We start from the raw sequence: 10,517 nt of genomic DNA, 5'->3' as shown, positions 1-10,517 counted from the left end.
CGCCGATGTGAATACAATGAAGTACCGACATAGTTACAATTATTTTCATTGATTTAAAGCCAAATTGACGGACATTCTTGAATCGATATTGATAAAGTTCTATAAAACTATTACATACTATGTATGTCTGTCTTATCTATAATATACATTTCTATAATAATAATATACATTTTTGAACAATACTGTTATAGTAGCAGTACTCGTAAAATCTATCGAAAAGAGGCATTTACTGCTATAGAAGTGATATTTTTAAATGTTTTATGTATAAAAAATCAAGTTTCACTGTTCCCACACTCCATAAAGTGAGTTACATCAGGAACTGACAAAATAAACAGATATAAGTCGTTCTAAAATAATTATGTTATTTACACATAAATACATAATATTTGATTTCCAAATTGTATAAATAAACATATAGGAATAATATAATATATTATTTTTAATGGCAATTATAACTAGAAAAGAAATATTAACTTATATTTCGTATCATTTATTGATGATAATTATTTACGATTGTTTATCTGTAGTATCAAAATATTGTCACCCGTAACAACGACCTACTTACATTTTATGATATTATTTGATATTATGGAACTATATGTATACTGCTAGGTATTAAATAGCTGCAGTACTAGAGAATTAATTAATTTAGGAATGCTTTTTAGTTTTTATAATTATTTATAACCCTCATTGTTAGCCAAAATGTAAACTTTTTAAGCAGAACTAATTTATAAAATATGTTAGGTACATCGCATAAAGCTATTTACTGTACAATAATTGTATTCTACACATCAATATATTATTAAATAATTGTATAATATGTTTAGATAGGTATGACTTTATTTTATTTTTACTTTCTGTCTTTTAAATTAATTATCTTTTTCAAGTAATTTATGGACTTATATAAAATTATCGCGATTAAAGATACAATAGCGCCAATCAAAACCAGCACATCAATCAGAAAATATTGATACCAATTTAAGTGCGTGGACGCGGACAATTTGTAATCTGCAACGCCGTTTCGGATTAAGTATTCCACCGAATGTACTGCGGTATCCATCGCGGAAACTGGCACGTCTTTGAAGATATTAGAAGCTATTTGTGCGTTTTTCTTATAACTGAAATTAAATGTATCAATAATATAATAAAGGTATTTAAAAGAATAATATGCAGATATAACCATATATGCGAAATTACAAGTCATTCCAGTGTTATGCCATGGCCTGATTTACTACTGACTCTGACTCAAATTTAAAATTAAAATTAAAAACTTGTTTTGTAATCGAATTTTTTTACTATTTCTAATATCTGGTTAGTGGTTTCGCTTACGTGGAAATAATCTGCAAAGTGTAAAACTAAGTGATTTAAAATAATTTTTCAAACTAGGCTAAACCGGTTTTGAAGATAAATATAGACATTATTGTTATATTTTATTCATGCTTCTATATATGAAATACTTTATTATTGAATTCAATAATTCGAATTTAACACATCCATTATTACAATGACCTAAAGTATTAAGGTAACTACAAAATTGCAAATTATACTAAGTGTCCTTGCATGCACTATACAAAAGACAAAGTTGAACGTATTTTTTTTCAAAAAATAATTTGATAAAATTACCCCTAGATTTTCAGGTATCAAATTCAATCAATGATTGAAACTGATTTCCAACTTTATTTAAAGCTCTGGACATAAGCGTATTCATGTAGGCGTAAATAACACGTATCAGAGGTGTATTATTGTATTTATATTAATGAATCGGTTAGTACCTTCTAAATTTCTTACCTTTTATCAGAGAAGATTTTTCCTATAGCATCGACGAGAACTCTTACGTTTAGGTTTTCCAGTAAGATTTCAATTCCGAAACCATTTTCGATAACGAACCTCATGTTGTAAAATTGATCAGTGAAAAACGGGAATCCAATCAATGGCAGACTATAGTGTAGTGCCTCTACAAGACTGTGATATCCTCCGTGAGTGATGAAAAGCTTACAGTTTCTATGGCCTTTGAACAGAAATCATAATATTATATAGGTATCAACGATGTATAATTTAAGTGTAGCTAATCTTATGTAATTAATATACATAATAATAATAAATAAACTACCTAATAAAGTTTAGTACACGAGATATATATATATTTTTTTTTAAGGCAATAACAGTAATAACACACAATTATTTCATAACTAATTATTGTCAGAATTATTAAAAATGTCAATAATAATAAATAATATATCGATGCATAATATAGGTATTTATTTATAGATATTAGATATTGGAACCTACAGATTCAGTGTTTATTTCGTAATATTATTTTTGATGCTGCCTTTTCTATCGATTTAAAAATAATTCTTATCAGTGTAGTACCGTTCTCGATAAAAAGCAGTATTTTACATTTAGTAATAAATAATTATTAATAAATATTATTAACTGTATGGATTTTTATAACACACATATCATATCAATTACTATTAAAAACCATACATTCATATCGTATAATAGTATAATATAGGCAATATACCGCTATCATAGTAGAGTCACCATCGAATGACGGTTGCAGCACAATTGCGTGACCCATGAACACAGACTTTATCTGGTAACAGATAAAAAATATTTTTTTTAATAATTTTTTTTGACGGTTAAAATAAGGGGTTCATTCGTTTTCATTTCAATTTTGAATTCCCACTTTACTTTCTTTGGATAAAGATTAAAAATATTCTTTAGATTTTGATCACCCCGAAAGTGAACGATTCCTAGCCTGTGACAGCACATATCATAATGACAAATAAGTCATAAGTATATAGATGGTCTCATAACCAAGCAGTGTTTATTTGCATCTAAGAACATGTAGTATAACTTGTCGAATATTCGATAATTATATTATTCGTGCACTCACTCAAGATGTATTGTTGTGGAAACCATTTATCGATGTACACGTTGTCGGGTAGGTTAGCAATAGTGCCGTTTTCCCATTTCCATAGCACGATTTGCTTGAGTTTCCTGAACGATTCGACAAATGCCTGGACTTCGTGTTCTCCAAGGTCCGACATTTTTATGTTCGATCCGAAACTGAAGTAGATCGCTCCATGGGTTGCACCGTCCAAGAGTGATTTGAATTTCTGCCGAACATTAAAATAATGAAAACGTTAAAATTGATCAAATGACTACCTATGTATGATATTTGTGATATTAAATTACGTACATTTTAGGAACCTAGCTTTAATTTAGGCAGTCGGTAATTAGACCACATTCTATCTATACGTGCTTTGCATACAGTATTAGTTTACATTTTACTACCCAGATATTGTACAAAACGAAAATATACGAATATAGGTATGAGTGGTATGACATTTATTAATAACAGTCTGTTATTAACAGAAGCTATATAATTTGGACTTTTTTTTAATAAGTATAAAATATGATTCTATAGGTTCGTAAAATTAGTCAAATAATTATTTGTTTTTCAGTAACTTAAAAATATAATTATTTCTTTAAATCATCCGATTTATATTTCACAAATTCATATTTGGTTTTTCCCTTCTTCGTATTTTTTGATTTAATTAATATAATTAATATTTTCCAATTTATAAAGTTTGTTTCCCTGGTTCATATGTTCATATGTGTTTAATATAAAATTTCTGCTATCTACGAATCCCAATTCGTTAATGAAAAATTTCTGACAATCTTTAATTATACGTATTTATTTTATGTTGTACTTATATAAAAATTATTATAATAGCTACACATGTTTTATTATAAAAACCGTGTTGTTATTACTATTTAAATTGAACATTCATTTATATTTTTCTAAAAACTAAAGCGTTTAATACATTTTAAGAGAAACCTACTTATAATTTTAGTAATTTATGGTTGATAAAATTATGGACGTACATAATATGTATAGTTGAAATGCATTACATAACTATAAACTATTTATTGTTAAGTATACCTATAGTATTAATAGTACAACACATTACATATACAATTATTGAAGTTGATTAATTGATTTTGTTTAGATATTATATTATTTGAATAGTATTTACCAACAAAAAATTGTTTGTAAAATAATTACACTTTTATCATTTTATACTGTTTTATAGTTAACTTTTTTCGATGTATGTTTTTCAATTTTTGATTTATGATTTCATATTTGAATAATTATTGTTGAGACAACCTGTATGTATAAAAGACAAATTTCAAACGTATGGTTCTCCACCCCCCCCCCCCTCCTTAACGATTTAAAAACATTTTTTTCATAGATATTTCAAAGATATTTTTTATTCTCACGCCAGCTATGGTCAGCCGTCATTGATTAGTATTAAAATAATCAGACAAATGGAGTGAAAATAAAATATCATAAAACAATTTTTAAAACCTGCTGTCGTGGTAAAATTTTTTTTTTAAATCATCCAAAAAAGGTGAGTAAATGTGAAGATGTCTGCACGTGCAGCTTACCCGGTCAACGGCAGTAGACGTCTGCGGCTGCATGTGCATGCCGGCCACTTGCACCACGTTAGGCGAATAAGGCCTGGCGTACGACACGGAGTGGTGGCCGTTGACCAACGTAAGCTGAACAGCATTGCGGAGTACATCCAGCGGCGGGCAGTTCCGGTGTCCGGGGTACGTGTACAGATCGTCCAGCATCTGCTGATCCGTAGACCGGAAAACTACCTCGGACGCGATCAGCTCGGCGGCAGCGATAACCGAGTTGTACAGCCGTTCGCCGAATGACATTGAGTCGGAGTACCGAAGCCACAACGACGGCACGTACGCGGGATGGTCCGGCACGTCCAGTGTTTGGCTAAGCGTCACTGATGGTGCCATCGGACTCAGGCACACCACCGGAGCGGAATATCTGCTCAGTCATTGTGAAACGTTATTATATTTGCAGGGTGATTAAAAAAGAGCACCAAGTCTTAGATGTTCATTTATGAATATACATATTATATAGGTATTAATAGATGAACCCGATGACATTTTGTGAAATCATTTAAAGAGTAAACAATAAACATGTCCAATTCATATTTGCTGTAGTTGTTTCCTTCTCCCCACTAATGTAACAATAAATAAAATATGAGGCAAGAAGTAAAAACCCATAAAGATTGGCGCTATTATTTACTGCTCACATCCCGTTTGAATTGCCCATATGATCTATATTATGAAAAAACTGCAAGACATAATTATTACTGTCATTATTATTACCTGTGGCCTACCGCCAGATAAATGTCACTGTACCAGCATTCAATCAAAACAAGATCGAAGACATACCGAGTGTCATTGAGAAACGCACGAGTCTCATTCAGCTCCAGAGTCCGCGTAACCATCTTCATCATAGCTAGCTTGACGTTGATCATATTGGTCACCCGATATAAATGGCGTATTTCCAGTGGATTGCGAATTCTCTGGATTTTCACTGCGCCCACGAAAAAAATTCATATTATATTTTTAAAAAAATTCACTTGATCCCACTCGATATATCTTGCACCCTCTACGTATTCATGTGATTTTGATTTTATATTTAGCTTAGGTAAAAGCATAATATTTTTCACTAGTATAGCATATGGCCAATGACCATGTATATCAATATATATTATTACTTATTTATTAGTGTTGGAAAATAATTAGAAATATTAAGTCTTGTACCTAGCTACCGTAAATTATTATATTTGAATAAAAGATTGGGCGTCACGCGTTTGGGCGAATTTTTAAAAATCGCAATGTGTTTGGGCAATTTAGCATAATGCGTTTGGGCGAGTGATTTTAAAACATTGCGATGTGTTTGGGCGACCATTTTTTTATTATTTATTTTGAATACCCTGGGACGCTGTATTTTATCAATCCATTTTACCTCTTATTTTGACAAACTTGGGACTTTCTATGAATTCCACGGGTGTGATTAAAACTGGATTGTTTATTTATGTGCGTGCGCCTGAAATTAAAAATTGAAATGATTTAGATTTTTTATAAATGAAGTTAAAATATAGTTAAAATTGAAAAAATATTTTTGTTTTTTGTTTTATCTTATAATCATTACAATTTTATCTTTTATATTGTGTCGCACCGTCCGCACTGCACGTCAATCACTTGTTTAATAATATTGAATCCTCAGTACACGTCGAACCACGACCTTCGCTCACTAATTATGTGCAATCTAAAGATAAATGATAAACAAAATACGAAAAATAATAATCCCGTTCACAAAATTCAGGAATAAAAAAAATATATTGTCTCGCCCAAACACATTATAAGAAACTCGGTTAACTCGCCCAAACACATTACTTTTATTATACAGGTAAAAAGGCAATTCGCCCAAACGCAAACCGCCCAAAAGAATAAATATCAACGATAGATTGGGTAAAAGCAATTAATTAGGTAGGTATATGCATAATATTATACATTACATACCATTGGGAATGGGTACGTGTCGGTAAGTGGTCGGCACATTTCCCTTTGGATAGAACGGGCTGACTACAGTCACGTGGTGACCACGATTTGCCAATTCCAGAAATAGTGGATTGAAACCGGAAAAATGACTGTAAATTGGCAACGGAAAGAACGCCAATATATTCGCACCGTCAGCCATTGGACGCACTACACCACTACCGAAGATTGTCAAAATCGCGACAATTATTGAAACCTACGATGCAAAAATCAGAAAAACAATAAGTTAAAACACATAATAGAAAATTATTATTAATGATGTTTTTGAAACATCGCATACACCAATTATTGAAGATCTTAGATCAGTATTAGGTATTTAGGTGTCCCCAATTTTGTCCAACAAGTGTGCTACATTAATGATTTGAAGTATCTGGTGTTCGACCACTTTTTATTTAGGTACATTATTTATATTATTACATGCCACATAAAAATAAAATATGTAATATAATTCTCCTTTCGTTATATTATCTCCATCGCAGGAAATCCGAAATATTATGTTTTTCTTCGCTATTAAATACTTAAATTTATATCTAAAGCGTAATAGACAATAGCTTGTTAAATATTATGCACGCGTGTCAACCGATATTAGTTTATCTAATTCATTTTTAATATGATCGAGCAAAATTATTCCAAAAATCAACCAGTCGATTATTGCGATCGATTTAAAGTTAAACCTTTAACTTAAATGGCCAATAGTCAATACCATCTCGAAATTTGTAAATTGACCTCACCATTTGTATAGAGCTATCGAAAATTGGGTTGCGACCTACTAACCACCTTTAAGTTGTAGAAATAAATTTTTAGCTAACAATAATCTAATAATGGGCGATACCCGTTTCCACCAAATAAAATTATTTACCACGTTTTTACAAAAACAATTGTATACTACTATATATTCTACGATTGAAAAATAAATATCAACCAATTATATATATATATATACAGGGTGATTGATTTATCATAAATTCATAAAACACTCATTATTTCAAAAAGTATTGACTTTTTCAAAATATTTTTTTACATAGTTTCGAGTTGTTAAAAAACCAACGTTTTTATTAAAAAAATTATATTTTAAAATATTTTTTATCCTTATAATTTTTTAAGTTTTTTACTTTTTTGAATGACAACATAGTTTTAATTTCATATTTCAAAGCAGAATATTTTTCTTAGTATTTTGATATATAAAAATCGAATTTGGGGCTAGTAGTTTATAAGTTATAAGTATTTAAAGTTTAGATTGGCAGAGTGGAGTGGTACGGGGTTATCCCGCAAAATGTTTGTCCACTACTCCGCTTGTCTAAACTTTAAATACTTATAAGTTATAACTCATAAACTACTATAGCCCCAAATTCGATTTCTATGTATCAAAATACTTAGAAAAATATTCTGCTTTGGAATATGAAATTAAAACTCTGTTGTCGTTCAAAAAAGTAAAAAACTTAAAAAAATGATAAGGATAAAAAAATATTTTAAAATATAATTTTTTAATGAAAACGTTGGTTTTTTAACAACTTGAAACCATGTAAAAAAATATTTTGAAAAAAGTCAATACGTTTTGAAATAATGAGTGTTTTATGATAAATCAATCACGCTGTATGTGAGTAGATACAATATATACATAGCTAAATATACTAATATATCATTTTTTCAATCCATCATTAGTATTTTAAATAAAATTATTACTGTATTAAAGATTTTGATGTAATTAAGCGTAGTACCTATACAAATTATTTAGGTAAATTAACCGTGGTGAAATTAGGTAGATCTCATTTGGTGGTAACAGATATTGGTGGAAAAGAAAAAGATGATACACCTTTGGTAGATACGGGTATTGGTGGAAAAGGGAAAGGCCAAATTTTGGTGGAAACGTGTTAAGCCCCTAATAATGATTAGTGGTTTTCGAAAAAAATACGCTGATTACGAATTGCGTCTCATATGAAAATAAATAAAAAGTTATAATACGTCATATTTTCTATAAAAACAAATTAGTAGATTCATAAAAAATTATCTTTCAAACTTATACCGATACAATGATATTTTTTACTAGAGTTAAAATTGCAAAATACACACAAAAACAATATATTTTTTACCAATAGCGGCAATAATGGTAATATGTTTTATACGCAGTTACAATTTCAAATATAAAAATGGAAACATAAATATTGTTTAATTTTTATAATTTTTACTAGTATGATCCTATAAAAAATAACCGGGGCGCAACTAATATAGTATTACCCTCAAGAACACCAGGGACGCAATTCGGAAGGAGTTATAAAAGTATTTTAACTATAAGAATTAAATTTTACCGAAAATATAACACTGAACGTTTGTCAAATTTCGTCACACGTTTGCATGCAGACCGTCAAAAAAAAGAAATGATAAATTATTTAACATGAGATACATAATTATAATTAAAATTTAGAATACTATAATGAGAGTGTCAATAAGAATATTATTCAATGTAACGATATTATATGAGTAAAGTGTATTAGTATAGTGTACCTATACTAAGAATTTTCACACTTTTATGATACACATTTTGACGAAACTTATTCCTTCTGAAAAATAAACACGAGTGTGCATTTTGATTATTCGCAATTATGCTCAATTTGCTTATAGCTCATATTGCTCATAATATGTAACAAACCAAACATGTAATGGAATTATTTCAGAAAAAAATAATAAAATACGGATTATATTAACGTATTTTTTGACGTTATAGTTTTAATGGATACTTTTAGATGAAGTTACACTGATATTTGTTGTCTCCGTCTTGCAAGTGCACAGCATAACAAATTTAAGCTCAACAGATCACGTGTAGCTGCGCTAGTTTATCAATCAAAGTGAATCGACCTATTACGATTACGAAACATGATGATGAGAATATTATCTATGTTTGTATGTGAGTTTCTTACGATGGAAGAATTTTTTAGAAAATTTTGCTTAGTATAATATATTAGTATAGCGTATAGCGTATAGCATAAATTCAAAATGTTCATGACTAACTTGAAATCTGGATTTATTGTAAAACACCCACACACAAATCTTCAGGTTTCGTCAAACGTCGATTCTCTTTAATTTATAAGTTATATAGCGAACCCTTACGTGATTCGCTGAGCTTGAATTTGTTATGTTACGCTCTTGCAAAATGTAGACAATAAATGTCTGTGTTACGTCCTCTTTAAAGTGCCTGTTTGTCTTATAATTTTTAATATAAATAATGCAATTAATCAAATAAATATAAACACAATATTTCCTGTAATAAATAAGTACGTATTTCAAATTGTCTACCATTTGTAGATTATTATTATACAATTTACAGGTGCCTTAAATAATTTAGGGGAGACTAGCGTAATATGACATGGGTACGGCACTAAGATTATAATAATTAATTATATTTTATGTATGTTTGAAATATTTGTGTATTTACGTGAGTGTGAATAATTGACATAAATAAATAGGTATTTAGTCAATCAGTCTCAGATCTCAGTTCGTATAATAATAACTAACAATTAATGATGATGTGTTTAAGAAATATTATAATGTTGTATTAATGGCAAGTCTCTCGATGGCGTATACGTGTGCACTTACTTGAGAGAACATTTTTCAAAGAAGATGAACCGAAATGATGACCGTCACAATACAACCACGCGGATGATGTTACACTATATCGGTTTATATTTCAACACCCGATGACGTTATGAGTTACAACTTGTACAGATATTATTAATATTGTTATAGTCCTATAGAAAAAATACACGAAATCATTAGTGCGAGATCGCTTCAATAAATGAAACGGATCACTTCCAATAACTAATAAGCCTATAATAACTGAAACGTGAACTCACACCGTTATTATCATTATCATTCGCACTGTATTTACGTAACGTACACATTTACGATTATACAGCATAGTTCAAACGATCGGTTATTAAAATTATTGGCGAGTTATAATGGTTTATTGGCTACTTATTTTCTTTATAATAATATGATAATGCGTAGTTACACACGACTTCGGTAGAAGTTTCGTATTCAAGACACTTTTTCCTATTCTTTTAGAATAATGTCTAAAT

The 10,517-nt window shown here is 29.7% G+C and overlaps 1 protein-coding gene across 1 annotated transcript; it reads right to left on the bottom strand.

Moving 5' to 3' along the window:
• Positions 1 to 822: 822 nt before the first annotated feature.
• On the bottom strand, positions 823 to 10,260 carry LOC107164028 (UDP-glycosyltransferase UGT4-like). The gene is made up of 7 exons (XM_089220765.1): positions 10,036 to 10,260; positions 6,409 to 6,640; positions 5,206 to 5,416; positions 4,459 to 4,858; positions 2,900 to 3,122; positions 1,789 to 2,008; positions 823 to 1,118 (listed from the first exon to the last, which is right to left on the bottom strand). The coding sequence occupies exons 1-7, from the start codon at positions 10,045 to 10,047 to the stop codon at positions 851 to 853; spliced, it is 1,566 nt and encodes a 521-aa protein (XP_089076891.1). The 5' UTR covers positions 10,048 to 10,260; the 3' UTR covers positions 823 to 850.
• Positions 10,261 to 10,517: the final 257 nt, after the last annotated feature.

This window comes from Diuraphis noxia, unplaced genomic scaffold (assembly GCF_037042655.1).
Source record: "Diuraphis noxia isolate RWA-SAM2 unplaced genomic scaffold, SU_Dnox_SAM2 contig0002, whole genome shotgun sequence".
NCBI lineage: Eukaryota > Metazoa > Arthropoda > Insecta > Hemiptera > Aphididae > Diuraphis > Diuraphis noxia.
Note: the sequence above shows the minus strand (reverse complement) of the source record. Positions and strands in the feature narration are given on the sequence as shown.